The sequence below is a fragment of the Lagopus leucura genome, unplaced genomic scaffold, assembly GCF_019238085.1.
Source record: "Lagopus leucura isolate 7727_CA_CO unplaced genomic scaffold, USGS_WTPT01 Super-Scaffold_100001, whole genome shotgun sequence".
Lineage (NCBI taxonomy): Eukaryota > Metazoa > Chordata > Aves > Galliformes > Phasianidae > Lagopus > Lagopus leucura.
This window is the reverse complement of record NW_024962262.1, coordinates 69,368,362-69,383,941: the sequence shown is the minus strand read 5'-3', so window position 1 is coordinate 69,383,941 and position 15,580 is coordinate 69,368,362. Positions and strand designations below refer to the sequence as shown.

At 38.2% G+C, this 15,580-nt stretch overlaps 1 protein-coding gene across 2 annotated transcripts in view; it reads left to right on the top strand.

Moving 5' to 3' along the window:
- TRAPPC10 (trafficking protein particle complex subunit 10) overlaps positions 1 to 14,025 on the top strand; it is a 41,475-nt gene extending 27,450 nt beyond the window's left edge. For both annotated transcript variants that reach the window (XM_042867846.1, XM_042867847.1), the window contains exons 14-23: positions 926 to 1,440; positions 3,676 to 3,817; positions 4,862 to 5,020; positions 6,741 to 6,970; positions 7,921 to 8,021; positions 8,884 to 9,010; positions 9,370 to 9,540; positions 10,755 to 10,932; positions 12,065 to 12,259; positions 13,077 to 14,025. In XM_042867846.1, the coding sequence (XP_042723780.1) occupies positions 926 to 1,440; positions 3,676 to 3,817; positions 4,862 to 5,020; positions 6,741 to 6,970; positions 7,921 to 8,021; positions 8,884 to 9,010; positions 9,370 to 9,540; positions 10,755 to 10,932; positions 12,065 to 12,259; positions 13,077 to 13,315 (2,057 nt within the window). In that variant the 3' untranslated portion in view covers positions 13,316 to 14,025. The remainder of the gene's footprint in view (positions 1 to 925; positions 1,441 to 3,675; positions 3,818 to 4,861; positions 5,021 to 6,740; positions 6,971 to 7,920; positions 8,022 to 8,883; positions 9,011 to 9,369; positions 9,541 to 10,754; positions 10,933 to 12,064; positions 12,260 to 13,076) is intronic.
- The last annotated feature ends 1,555 nt before the right edge of the window (positions 14,026 to 15,580 follow it).

Genomic DNA, 15,580 nt, shown 5'->3' with positions numbered 1-15,580 from the left:
GGAAGTTTTTTTTCTATTTGTTTTCATTACCTGGTATATGACTTCTGAATTAACGTGGCTCCTCTTCTATTCAGAACATTTATGACGCTTCTGAAATAGCCAACTAATCAGTGATGAATTAACATTTTCATTCCGAATACCAGGAGGTTTCTGTTTTACCTTGTCTATCTGTTTCTGCTTTTGTAGCTCGTAATTTCTCTTGTATTGCTTGGTGGTTTTTTTTTCTAGTTCCTAACTTAATTTTGCCTCTGTGTTGCTGACATGCACATGGCAGCTCTCTGATGGATTGTGCTTTTCCTAATGTTAGACTTGTTCCCATCCATTTCCACCTCATTATTTTGATTATCTTACCTTTCGTCTTAATTCATTCCTCTGCTTCATTGATGTCTTGTCCTCAAAAAGTAGTTATTTTTATGTAAAAGTTTTTTTGTTTTTGTTTTGTTTTTTAATGAGTGGATGTACCATATGCAATTTTAGACTTAAGTTTTTGGGTTTTTTTGTTTGCTTGCCTTTGAATCCAGAAAAAGAGAAAATCCCTTAACTGGTAAAGTTGTTGGCATCAAGCTTATATTTGCTGTTAGTTAACATGCTGTGAGAATTTTATCACCTTATTTTACCGTGCTCATCTGTGATGATTTATATAATATTGAAATGTTAAACTTTCGATTATCTGCCACCTTTCCACTTGGTTGTCTTTATAGCCTAAGCAGTACTAACACTGTAGTAGGTGTATTCTTAGAAAATAAATTGCAGCATCTTAACTGTAATTTCTGTGCAAGATAAAGCTAAAATACAAAAGTACTGTTTTGTTTTAAAAGGATTGATTGTGAGAAGTTGTTGATCTGTTTAATTCTGGGGATTAAGTTTTTGAGGGGAAAACAAAAGCTTGCTGATTTTTTGTTTTGTTTTGTTTTTACCTTTACAGGTCAAAAAATTATATTGCCTATGCACTCCTTTGCACAGTTGAAAACTCTACATTTTGACCCTCCAAATGCTGTTGTCCATGTAGGTGGGAAGTTGTCTATTGAGTTGACTTTGATAAGCCAAATGCCCATTCCTATCCAAGTGGACCAGATCGCTATTCATGTTCACTTCAGCATTGAAAAGAATAATTACAGAAAAACAGCAGAGTGGCTCACTAAGCACAAAATCTCCAATGGTGTTATCAGCTTCCCAAATGAGGTTGTAGGATTTCCTTGGTCAAGAAACAACTTGCCTGCACTGGAGCTGTACGAAATGTATGAACGGAGTCCCTCAGATAACTCTTTGAACACAGCAGGAATTATCTGCAAAAATGTGCACATGCTACTACGAAGGCAAGAGAGCAGCAGTTCTCTGGATAAGCCCTCAGGGCTAACTCTAGAAGATGGGGCTCACATGTTAAAATGTCGCAACTTGATACTGGAACCAGGGGTCAATAAAATAACATTCAGTACTCAGGTATGTTTTTACAGTTGAGTGAACTAATATGTGGGAAAGAGCTAAAAGCAATGGCTGAGGAAGAACATAGTTCTGGCAAGTGATATTTGAATTGCTTCCTGTTACAGTATGGGTTACACTGTTCACATTGTGGAATTTCTTCTTATTGTTCTAGACCATAATTTCCCTTCAAAGAGGGAAATGTTGTGTTTGTTTGGTTACTCTTTTTAATTACCCTCATTATTAATCACGCAGTGAATGAGAAGGGAAATACCATAAAGAACATAAGGAGTCTCTGCTAAAGGAAGCTGAATGTACATGAGTAAACACATGTGGAAGTAGGAGGTCAGCAGCTAAATGCCACCCTCAGGAAATGGCTGAAGTCCTGCTTCTGCCATATAGTACTGTATATAAAACTCCTCCGAGTCCTTATTTATATATGCATTGTAAGTCAGATTCCTACTTGGAGCTATCAGTTTTTTCCCTGCTTTGTTTCCTCCAGCAAATTAGGAATTCCTAGTAATTGCTGAGATACTTAAGGATAGTAGTCTTCATCGCTTATGCTTGCATTATGTCACTACTAGTACTAGATGGTGTAGTAGCTAGAAATCATAGAATCACAGAATCATAGAATTGCTCAGGTTGGAAAAGATCTTGAAGATCGAGTTCAACCCCAACCTAACCATACTACCCTAACTCTAACAAACCTCTGCCAAATCATGTCCCTGAGCACCACATCCAAATGGTTTTTAAACACATCCAGGGATGGTGACTCAACCACCTCCCTGGGGATCCTATTCCAGTGCTTAACAACCCTTTCTGTAAAGAAGCGTTTCCTGATATCTAACCTTAACCTCCTCTGGCACAGCTTGAGGCTGTTTCCTCTCATCACCAGTGAGGAGAGACCAATCCCGCTCTGGCTGTAAGCACCTTTCAGATATTTGAAGAGAGCGGTAAGGCCTCCCTTCAGCCTCCTTTTCCCCAGACTAAAAAGCCTCATTTCCTTCAGTCTCTCCTCGTAGGGCATATTCCCCCAGCCTTTACATTTTAGGCAGAGGTTTGGTAGAGTAGTATAGTTAAGTCGGGGTTGAACTCGATCTTCAAGGTATTTTACCAAGCCTTGTTGCCCTTCTTTGGACCTGGATCTTGGATATCAGTCCTAGGTGTTTTTGGTAGTGTGGTGGTTTCTTGGTTTTTAAGTGCTTAATTCATTTTGTGACCTTTTACTTTTCTGTCTTGTGGTTAGTTTGTTAGTTATAATTGTTAATGAACTGGTGAAAGACATTTCCCTCCCAGCTTAATTCTAGTAAATAAAATGGCAAGCCTTTTCAAAAGTGATACTTCACCATCTGTTTGGAGTTTCTGAAGTAGGTGGTTCTGGCCTCAGAGTATCATTCTGTTCTTTGGATTGTACTGTCTCCCTCCTCACTTCTGCAGCCCTTCATAGGAAAATGTTTAGTAAAGTTCAGTGCTACAGTAATGAACAACAGTGCAGTGAAAATTTGAGTGAGAAGACACTGATGTCTGAGTCACAGATGTCTTGATGGTGCAGCTTTTCTGCATAACTTTTAATACTACTTAGATTTAATTCTACCCAGCATTAATATGTTTTATGAATTCCTCTTGGTAAAGTGGCACACGGAAAAAGAATACCTCTTACATCTGTAGTAGTAGTGGCTAAGTGTAAGTAGAATCAAGAATAAATACAGATGATAGTGCATTGGATTTGCTTTTTGTAATGTTATTGCAAAATATCTAGAATCTCATTATACAGGTCAAGGGAAGAGTTTGAGTGTGTTTGAACTGAATAGCTTGAGCTGAGGGCTGTGCCTGATATGAACATTGTAGGGTTTTATGAATGTTAGCTAAATAAGTAGTTTGCTTATAATAAATAATAATAAAGTTACATTTTAATTATGTGCACTTGAGGAGGGAGGAAGGAGGGGGGACAATTTATTTGGGGATTTTTTTTGTCTTGAGAGAGTAGCTGCTATATTAGTTATTCTGATTGGTGGTATGTGTTATATTCTTTCTTGGCATAGCATGCACTGTGGAGCTTATTATCTTAACATGAGAAAAGATGCACCTTTTGTGAAAATCTTGTCACTTATTGAATAACTCTTTTGATTTGTTTTTGTTTTGTTTTGATTTACAAATACAAAAGGTCTGAGCTGAGAAAATACTTGTCCTTAACAGAAGGTTTGTTTTAGAAATAATTCCTAAATTGAAAATGCCATTCCAATGTTTTCTTCAAAGGCCAAGGAACCTGGTACGTACACCCTCAGGCAACTGTGCACTTCAGTGGGAAAAATACAGTTTGTCCTTCTTCATATTTATCCAATAGTGCAGTATGATGTCTATTCTCAGGAGCCCCAGCTAAAAGTGGAACCGACGACTGGTAGGTGCAACTGCCGCACTGAATTTGATGAATTATGTTATACTCTCCTTGGAACTAGATTGTGTTTTCTGCCTTGGATTTTTATTTGGGATGTTGTCTTTTCTTTTCTAGTTTTGAGCTAGATTTTTTTTCAAATTATTGATCCAATATGGTGTCAATTACGGCTTGTTTCTCACTAACTAATTGCAGAGCTTAGCTCAAATTGGAATGTGCAGTATCACTTAAATATTAGGTGTGATTTGAGTTCCCATGTGCATTAGGAAAACTCAGTGGTTAAATTGTTAATTGACTGATCAGTTAGTTCAGTCATGCCACAGTCTCTTTCATATTTAAGAAATGCATACTACAAACTGAGCTTGTCTGTTGAAGGCAATAATATTAAGTTACTAAAATTCTTAATGCATGCATTGATTTCGTGCATGGCTGAGAATTACTTGTTGTAGGATTTATGGTATTTAATATGCTGAAGTTCATAGTGATTTTGTTTTCAGGTTGGGGCAGATGAGTTAATAAGCATTTGTGCTATCATCCCAGTTAGAGGGATTGCTAATGTAAAGGAAGACGGGCATACTGAGGATAGGGGAATTTATCATATTAGCTAACTGAGGAAATTGATGGATGTGATTCAGGTGTTTGAGAGTCTGTGTGCATACTTGCTTTCTTCTTGTCTTGTTTATGTAAATACACCATGTGGGTATGACTGGCACCACAGGTGCAGAAATATAAAGCAGTTTACAACATGGAGAATTCAGTAAAAAGCTTAGTAAATTCATCAGGCTTTTATCTTTCACCGAATTCTGCGCTGCCAGAGCTGCACATTATATAAGTCAGCTAATCTAGACCTAGGTCAGATACATCAGGTTATTTGAACTTGAGTGATCAAACCCATGGTAAAGGATTTAATACCAAAAGCCCAAACTTTTAAGTTGCCCTAAAATTTGTAACAAAGTGCTTGGAGGAATTGGTAGCAAACTTTAGCAGTGCACTGTAGCCACATACTAATAAGTACTGGAATCAGTTGACAATTTCTGCTTTCTTCTTCAGATAGCCTTTTGGCTGGCATTCCACAGAAGGTGAAATTCACAGTGACTACAGGTCATTACAGCATGAAGAGTGGAGATACTTTGCAGCTCAGTAATGCTGATGCCATGCCTATTCTGTACAATCCAGAGAGCAAGGCAGTGATCTATTCCAATACCAGAGGTAAGCAATCAAAATAATCTTTAGACAGCTGAAAATTCAGTAATCCTGAAGTAAAATTTGTTAAGACAATTACACTTTTTCAGTAGTTGTTACTGAGAACAATTCTAAGGAACTGTAACTGAGTACTTCAGTGTAGAAGGGTCTTAAACTTCCACCTTCAGAGTAGTACTATGTACTTTTCAGTAAATATAACTGGGTGGCTTTTACATGTATGGATGAAATACCGTAGATACGGAGAAACAGCTGCTGCCTTCATGATTTCCAAACGTATGGTGGTGAGTTTTTATTACTATGCAGAGTGTATCATAACTAGGCAATACAGTTTTGTTGTCAAGTAGTCTGAGTGCATTTTTACTTAGTGCTCTTTAGCCAGTGTTGCATTTAAATACATGAAGTCAAAGGGTTTATTTTCCTTTCCTGAGTATGGGTGCTTTAGTGTATCTTCAGCTGCTTGAATACACTCTCAAGTTTTACATAAATGAGAACAGTCTTAATGGACATAATATAACTGAGATTGAAATAAACTATACAGGTATGTACTCTACGATTAAAGTTCTGTAAGGAATCACAGAATATCTGGAGCTGTGAGTGGGCCCACAAGAATCATCGGTGCTAACTGTCCTGGCTCCGTACAGGGCCACCCAAAATCCAAACCCTGTGTCAGAGAGCAGTATCCTGATGCTTCCTGAACTCCAGCACTGGTGGCTGTGCCCACCGCCCTGTGGTGCATCCCGTTCCACGCCCAGCGCCCTGTGGTGCAGCCCCTTTCCCTGACCCCCAGCTGCCCTCCCCTGACGCAGCTCCAGGCCGTTCCCTTGGGCCCTGTTGCTGTCACACAGAGCAGAGCTCAGCGCTGCCCCTCCGCTCCCATCAGCTGCCATCAGGCCTCCCCTCAGCTCCTCTGCTCTGCTGAGCACGGCGAGGGACCTCAGCTGCTCTTCCTACATCTTCTCTTCTAGATCCCTCCCCATCTTTGTTACTTTTCTTCAGACCCTCTAACAGCTTTATGTCCTTACATCGCAGCACCCAAACCCGCACCCAGTGCTGGAGGTGAGGCCACATCGCATAGAGCAGAGAGGACAGCCCCTCCCCTCATCCGGCAGCAGTGCTGGGCCTGGTGCCTCCCTGGGTACAGCTGGCCCTTTGTGCTGCCATGGCACGCTGCTGGCTCAGGTTCAACTCGCTGTCAACTAGAACACCCTTTCTGCAGGGCTGCTATCCAGCCTCTGAACAAGAAAATTTATTTCTGCATTTTCAGTAAACTGAAAAACTGTTAAGTTTCTTTGAAATAAAAATAAGTTATGAGAATAAGGAGGTGAAGGATATAGTGAGAAATTCAGTGTGCGAATTTAACTCTTCAGCTAATTTGAAGTCTTTTACCAAGTTGTCCTCTTGGTTTTTCCTTGAATGATGGAAGAAACTGCTGCAATAAATGTGGTTATTTCCTACAGTTGGAGAAGGATGGAGCATCAGTATTGAGAAGTTGTATACAGCAGTGGTATTTAAGATGTGTGGACTGTAGTTAATATCAGAAGGTTACTAGGGAGGTACGGGACATAGTTTCTCTTATTTGTTTCTGAAAATATGAAGGTCTTGCTAGGTTATGTTACCATATGTTTTCTATGACAGGTCTATAGCCTCATTTCTGTACTTAATTACAGAAATAAGCTATGAGGGATAAGTGTTTTCAAATAACTTCCCTTTTCTGCAAAAAACACAGAAAAGATCTCAGAATCATCACTAAGAATTCAGTCTTCTGAAAAGATTACAAGCATCAATTTGCCAGTGGCTCCTGCGTATCATGTGATTGAATTTGAACTAGAAGTCATGTATTTACCATCAGCCACAGAATCTGCAGAGGAGGGAGAAAATACTACAGATAAAGAAGTTCAGAGAAAAAACAAAGAAAAACAAAAACTGGACAACTGTATGGCTACTGTTGATCAAAAAGTAAGATGACATTTAATATTTTTATTATGAAATCTGTTTGGTCATGGGAACATGGACTTCACAAAATATTAAGTGAGGGTAATGGTGGGAAAAACTGCTTAGCGTTAGCGTTGAGCTAACTTTCCCTTAAAGATGTAAATACAAAAATCTCAATATGCAGTATCAATCTAGAGAATACATAAGCAGAAATCTACACTGTCTTCTATGTTGTCACATGTTCCTCTTGCTCATACTTGAATATTCATGTTCTGATGCTCAGCTTCTGTCTTTGTGAAGGTAGCATGGTGGTCTTTAAATCCACCTTTTTGATTAATGGGAAAAGTATTTCTTCTACTTGCAAAGTGTGTATCCTTCTATGTGAATATTATGGTTAAAAGGAATAGGTATAGATTAGCACTGCTAAAATGGGATGTGATAAATTATTTTAATTTATTTATATCAATTCGTCTTCTCTCCCCACACATACCAAAAAATAATGTTAAATGTATGTGCAAGAGAAATGTAATAGTTAAGTGTGCTGCTTAAGGTTAAAATAGACAATATATTTTAAGCTTGTATTTAAGAAAATATTACGAAGGTATTTCAATAACAGTTTTTACAGCAATGTATTTAATATTGACCTTTTATCAGGTTATGATGTTAAGATGCTGTTGATAGTGACACTATCTTTCTTTTTTTCTTTTCTTCTGTCCACCTTCCTTTATTTCTGGTGTTCAGAAGTGAGTGTAGGAGTTTCCGTGGGAAAAGCTTCTTCAGTATTTCATACCTCACTCAGAAAAAAGCAAAAGGCTGATATTTTTCAGATTAACTCTGACATACTATTTTGTTTTCTTTTTTATCTGGATTCATTAGACATAGACACTGAGCAAAGGTTTGTTTGGAAATTACAAGAAAAGTAAATCAAATCAAAGCCTGTTGTGAGCAACAACTTTGGTCTCTTTCTCTTTTAGGTAACCATTGATTGTCCTTGGTCGATTTATTCCACTATTATTGCATTAACATTCTGCATACCTTTTAATGCCAAGCATTCCTTATTGTCAGCTGGCAAACGGTAAAGAAATTAAGCATTTTTTATTTCTTTCTTCTAGGAAAATAGGGATCTGGAGTTTCATAAGTATTGTTTATAGCTGACTTTTTTTATTATTATTGTGTTTTGAATTGGATTTCTGCTGTCCTACAGTTTCCTGCTGAAGGTTTGCATGTTTCCTGTAGTGTACTTTCTTAACAATAAAATAAGCATGTTTTCAACCTTTCTGGAAACACAATCACCAGGTCATAGAATAATAGAATGGCCTGGGTTGAAAAGGACCAGTAATGATCATTGAGTTTCAAGCCCCCTGCTATGTGCAGGGTTGCCAACCACCAGACCAGGCTGCCCAGAGCCACATCCAGCCTGGCCTTGAATGCCTCCAGAACTGGGGCATCCACAGCCTCCTTGGGCAACCTGTTCCAGTGTGTCACCACCCTGTGTGTGAAGAAATTCCTCCTAATATCTAACCTAAATCTCCCCTGTCTCAGTTTAAAACCATTCCCCCTTGTCCTATCACTATCCATCCACATAAACAGTCGTACCCCCTCCCATTTATATGTTCCCTTCAAGTATTGGAAGGCCACAATGAGGTCTCCCAAGAGCCTTCTCTTTTCCAAGCTAAACAAACCCATGTAAAATATATAAAATAAACCAAACTGATCTATTTCTATATAGTTATTTCTTTCTGTTTTGCATGAAAGAGTGTGTTTTACATCTCTGTTTCTACAGATTATTAAATATTGAGAAAAGATTGAAAGAAATACACCTGCTTTTATATTTTTTGCACGAGCTGTTCACTTTACAGCAAATTTATGGACTTTGTATTCTGTAAATGTAAAAATGGCAATTTGCTAGAAAATTCAACAAACTTCATGTTTTTCAGGAAGTATGTGCAAGTCTGCATACAGAATTTGTCAGAACTCTGCTTTCAGCTTTCAGACAATAACCTAAAAAATACTGCTGACTGTACAGATTTGCAGCTGGTACCTCTGAACTCTGAATCTCATCAGGTAAAAAGACTGTCCTGATGTTTTGTGAGCCTGTTGACAGGAAAGTTAGATGGAACTTCCTGCTAGTAATACCATTAGCACTTCTGTACGTAACTTTTGTAGGAAGGCTGATAATTGGTGTTGTTACATCTTTGTGATCTTCTGAGTAACTTTCATTCTTAAAGATGCTTTAGAAGGCACTGCTGATGTAGGATAAAATTCTAAAAGATGTGGAGATGATTAGCTTGTCCATTCGCTGCTAACCTTGTTTTTTTAAGCTATATTGATACCAGAATGTATGAATATATGTAGCAGGATGTGTATTTCCATTTCTCCATCAGAGGAAGGAAAACTAATGCTATAAACAATTTCTCTTTCAGGTCATATATAGTAAGCAATCAATATTCTTTGTGTGGGAATTGAAGTGGACAAAAGAGCTTCCTCTCTCCTTGCAGTGCCTGTTTTCAGTCAGCTTTTGTCCAGCTACCTCTGAAAAACAGTCTCTTACCTTGAAGCCGTTCACTTATGAGTTCCAAGTGGAAAATTTTTTTGTAAGTATTCTCAAGTACAGTATGTGTTAACTGAATATGATTTCTTAATTTACACCACCCAAAGGGGAAGTCAAGAAAAATATTTTAGAAAATTCTCTTTGAATAATGAAATTGAAGATCATTGGAAAGCTGTGCATTCTATGTTGAATTGTAGAACTGAAAAAGAGGTAAATTATATGCTTACCCCTGGTATAGGATAGGAGGAGACGAACACTTGTGTGAGTTTCCTTGAACTCGATTTTTGTTTCCTGTTTTGGTTTTGCTCTGTTTTTCTGCCTCTTTGGGGTGGTGACGTGGAGAATGTCTGTAGATTACTTACTGAGCTGCTTTTTTCCTGGAGACTTCAGGCAGCCCTCTCCAAAACAAACTGCCATTTCCAAAGATCTTTGCTATTGTAAGCATTTGAGTTGTTTTTGTAGTGCTTTTGTATTGATGAGCTCCTCTAATGAAATATTTAGGATTTGCTAGGCCATTATCTTAAGTGTTTCTTCTTTCCCTCTTATGGACAAACTTCTTTGATCTGCTAGGAAGCTTAGGCTAGGTATGACTTCCCGTTAAAAGAGCTTTATCAACATTACAAAAACTCATCTCTAAATTCAGTCATGTTGGCCTTTTTGATGCTTGGATAAAAGTAGCAGCATGAGAAATATTTCATTGGGTTAAATCCTTTTGCCCATTTTCAGTGTTGCTGTGTTTTTTGCCTGCTCATTACAAAACGGCGCTGAACAACAAGGTATCTTTTTGCCTACTGGCATGTAACTAGTATTTTTGGCACTTTTATCAGCATCCTTATGGATATACTTTTTTAAAGGGAGCTAAATGTTTCCAGCACTGATATTTTAATCCTTTTTCTTTGGGGGGAGTAGAAAGTTTAATTTTGTAGTAATTAAATTTCTTCTTTGATAATATGAACACCTTTATTCAGGGGACCATGATGGTATGAATGATAAGTAAGCTCGGAATTTTTGTGGAATGTCTGGGAAGAGAGGAGTCAGGAAGCTAATAAAAGTTTTTTCAGTTATAGTAAGGTAGATATCCATTTAAAAGTGCTGAAAGGCTGAACAGTTAAAAGCTTGGAAGTGGAGGGAAGAATTGTGTGCTCTCTGCTGGTATCAAAAATAATTTAAATAAAATTTGGTTTAATTTTAGCAATAAAAACTTATGCACCCCACTTTTTTATTTCTTGATAACAGTACTCTTTTTCTTCCTTACAGACATTGTACCATGTGAAAACTGAAATTTTTCCACCACTGGGGACGGAGTACTGTAAAACAGGCTCACTATGCTCCTTAGAGGTGTCCATCACTCGTCTTGTTGACCTCTCAGAGGTTGACAGGGATGAAGCATTGACAGAATCAGATGGGTATTGCACAACAAAACTTATGTATGAAGGTAAGAATATTTTTTCTTACTCATACTGACACAGTTTTCCAATAGTTTAGTCTCAGTAATGTCACCTGTCAGACTTTCTGTGAAATACATTCTTGTATTGTGATTATGACTTCCCAGTGAAGCAGTTTTCATTTCATTAAGGGTGAGAATTGTGATTTAACCCTGGCACACAGCTGTGTACCACAGAGCTGGTCTTTGACTTCTCCTCAGATGGCTCAGGGAGAGAATCAAAAAGATAAAATGAGAAAACTCATGGGTCAAGATAAAGACAGTTGAACAGCTAAAGTAGACCAACTAAAGTAGAAGGTGCGTGTACAAGCAAAGATAGATAAGGAATTGGTTCATTGCTTGCTATCTGCACACAGAAGTTCATCTGCTTCCAGGAAATCAGGTTTTTATCATGTATAATGGTTACTTGGGAATATAAGCGACGTTACTCCAGATGTTCCCCACCTCCCCTTTCCCCTGGCTTTTATTGCTGAGCAAAACACCATGTGGTGTGGAACATCGCTTTGTTCAGTTTGGGCCAGCTGCTCTGGCTGTGTCCCCTCTTAGCTTCTTGTGTGCTCCTGGCCTCTTTGGTGACAGGACAGCATGAGAGGCAGAAAAGCCCTTGGTTCTGTGCAAGCACTGCTCTGCAACACTAAAACATCAGTGTGTTACCAATGCATAGCAAACCCAGAAATATGAGCTATATTAGTTACAGCTCATATAGCTCGTTATATGAGCTGTAACTATGAAGAAAATTAACTCTATCCCAGCAAAATACGGGACAGTGAGAATATTTTATGAGTATTTTCTTTATTCATTAACTTGTCTTCAAGTGTAAGTGCTACTCAGGCTGCTTGAATGATTGTTTGAGGCAATGGTCCCTTTGGTGTAGGGCTGTTTTCTTTGCACAGCTCTTATAGAATCACAGAGTGACTTGGCTTGGAAGGGACTTTAAAGCCATCCAGTTTCACCCCACTAGTGCAACCCGCTACATCAGATTGCCCAGGGCCCCAGCCAACTTCACACAGAAAATCCTGTGAGTTTTTAGATACTGCAAAAATACTGATCTCAAAGTGTTCTATACTGGAGGTTCTTTTTTTCCAAGTAAGATTTTTGTAGTGTCTTCTCTTTGTTCTTGCAGTTGTTGACAACAGCAGTAACTGGGCAGTCTGCGGAAAAAGTTCTGGAGTGATATCTATGCCTGTAGCAGCTCAAGCAACTCACAAAGTCCACATGGAAGTGATGCCACTGTTTGCTGGATATCTACCTTTTCCTGATGTCAGATTATTTAAATACCTCCCTCATCATTCTGCTCACTCCATGCAACTTGATGCTGGTAAAGCTATCTTGAATACATGGCTTCTTAGAGAAATGGTTCTGCTTCTTCCTTCTGTTCTTGAGTAAAGAGAAAAGCAAGGCAAGGAAGTGTACTGACCAAGTACCCTTAGATGTTTTTTTGTACTGATCTTCTTTTACAGTCCTAATTTGAAACATTTAAGGTGCTGCTTTAACAGGAGGTTTGATTTCAGGTTGCAGTCTTAACATGTGAGGGGAAATAATAAACACATTCTTTTTTTACTTCTTTTCTTACTTCCTTTAAAGGTTCTGCTGCAAATTAGTTATCACTTAATTTTTAATCAAGTGAACATTGATTTGATAATGAAACCTCAGGATTAGAAGATTGTCCCTTAACTGCATACTCACATCTCTGTTAGTTTTGAAAACACAGTTTTTGTAATGACCAACTGGAAATAGAAGTACTGAGAACCTGTGGCATATAAACCACGTCAAGGCTTAAACTACTGGAGACCTTGAGGTTTTTATTTGTACTGTTGAGTAGCTCCAGAGCTCTAGTGAGAATTCACTCCTGCAAACAACTTACCATTTGTCAGCAGCACTCCAGGAACTGCCAGTGTGCAATCTTCTAGTTTATGACAAATGTGAGGTAACACTACTCAAATTTTTCACATAAACCAATCTAATTCACACTGCCGAATCTGCTGCTTGCCAAACTTGAGCAGACTGTTACCTCAGCAGGGATGTTCAGTAACTGTTAACATATGGTAAGTTGACTGTGTGTCTGAGTTCTGAAATAATTTTGAGTTACTTGATCACTTCATAGAAATGAAATTGTGGGTTTTTGTTTTGAACAGATAGCTGGATTGAAAATGATAACCTGTCTGTGGACAAGAATGTGGATGATCAAGCTGACAGCAGCAGCATAAGGAGCAGAGGTAGCTTGCATTCTGCAGCTAGTGGGGAACACAAAGGTTTGCCAATGCCCCGTCTGCAATCCTTTTCATCTGGTCAGGTCTTCAACTGCAGCACGGGTATGCAAATACTTGTCATTCCCAGCAAGGACGACCATGTTCTCGAAGTCAATATCACGTGACAACTCGGTATAAGAACAAGGAACAAACAAACAAACAAAAACATTAGAAACTGGATATGAAAGCACTTTAAAGGATTATGACCTGATTAGTCTTTGTTGCAACATTTTAACGCTAAAGAAACCTATGGCACTCAACATTTACTGGCCATGGAAGCACCAGACAATTGTATCAATTTAAATGTACAGTGAAGCTTGTGTCAGCTAGTTTATATTGCCACTTTAATATGTTTTGTGTGAGCTATTGGGTTTTCTCCCTTCAGTCACATCCTGCATCTCAACACAGGGCAACAAAAACAAAATAAATCCAAATATTTGGACCACTTTTTTATTTTTGTCTGGCAGCTGATAGCTTAGTTTAATGCTTCCTACATATTTTAGAGTTAAGGTTTGGGTGACAAAATTATCCAAATCTTGGAATTTTATGTAATTTACAGGCTTTTCCACATGTGCCACAAGTACAGTAAAGCATACAACAACTTGTTCATCAACTTAATAGTTGCTATCCTGATTTTTTTTTTTTCCTCTTTTTTTTCTTTTACATTGTTAATTCCTGTCATTGCAATCTTATATTAAACTTCCATCATTTGCATACTTAAATGCATGGAAGCACTACTGCTATAAACAATCTTAACAAAATTCCTTAATTTTTTTGAGGCTTTCTCCTTCACAGAGTATACACTGTGATGTCACATATTATATGGTTTTATTTTTTTGGGGGTGGGATGGGTGGGACATCCTCTTGCATAGTTCTTACCAAAGAAAGATACTGATAGAATTTAATAATAAATTATTTGGCTTATTGAGTTCCCAGATTAATTTCTTTTGTTAGCATTTCTAAGTGGCTTGGTTTTCTGCTCCAATTTTGAAATTGGGGCAAAAATTTCAGTATGAGATAATACTTGAACAGTCAACCTTTCATCACAGAGGCTTAGTGTAATTATTACTGATTAGAGGCCAGACTTCCGCATTCACGGGGGAAGAAAGAGGTTGGTTTGATATAGGAAAGCTTGCAGATGTAGAATAATTGTGAAGCAAAGTTAAAACATGTAACTTAAAGAATTTCATTATTTATATCTTGAAATGTAAATACAAAAAAGTGTTTAAAAGAGAAAGTGTAATTTTTGTGAATGTTGCAAATTCACCTGTGACTGGAAAAATTACAACTCCTGATGTCCTGCTTCTGGTATTGAAACTTGTGCATTTAATGTGAGAATGACCTTTTCTACTTGCAGTTCTATAATGGTGCATTGTGAACAGACTCCACAGAGGAAAACCATCCTATATCAGATAGTTGTCAGTAAAGCTAAACATATTAGGAAAAAAAAAAAAAAAAAAAAAAAAGGAACAGCTCATTAGGCAAATTTTTTTGTTATTTTCCTTTTTCTAAACTCAGGTTCTGCTAAATTACAAAGGGGAAGGAAAAAAATCCCACTTTCCAAACTGAATTGTAGTTAAAGACTGAAATAATACCTTGCATTGTTTTTGTTTTTGTTTTGTTTTTTTTTTTTTTATTTTTAAAGCAATGTCTAAATAGATGTAAAAAGTAGACCTGCTAGCTGAAAACGTTACTGTTACGCATCTTCTTTCTGTGAAGGAATGCCCTTTCTCTGTGGAAATCATACCATTTTGTTCTGGATAAAACCCAAAGCATCATTTAGTGTGAGTGAATGGCTGCTGGGATTCTTTGACTGGAAAAGGTAACGAGTTTGTGACTTTGACACTGCAGGTATTCTAATTGATTCCATTTTCATGGTTTGCTATTGAATCATTTTTCACATCGTTCTGTAATATACCGTTAGATTAAACACATTGTACTAAGATTGTTTAATGAAATTGTAAGCGTTACAGTTCTAAATATACATGTTTTAAAAAGAAATCCAAGTTCTCTACTGCTGTGACTTTTTATTTTAAGAAGAGATTACTTCCATCTCTAGCCCAAGCTGCTTTCCTTTAGAAAGGCAGCCCGTTGATTAGGTGAAGGTAACGTGTGAGGCTCTAGGAGGGGCAGCGGCTTCGTGTCCTGCTGCAGGTCCCCTGTGACAGGCCGGGCTCCCGAACCGCACGGTTATCATGGATCCCCTGAGCCCGGCTGGGATTCGGTCCGGTGCGCTCTAAGGCGCTCTTGGCGCGAACCCCGATACAAGCAGCGCAGCTGAAGCCGTATATACGAAGGCGTAGGGGCGGGGCGGGGCGGAGCGGAGGTCCCTCTGTCAGTCACCGGTTCCCGCCCTCAGCGCGGAGCTGTCCCCTCCCTTGCGCATGCGC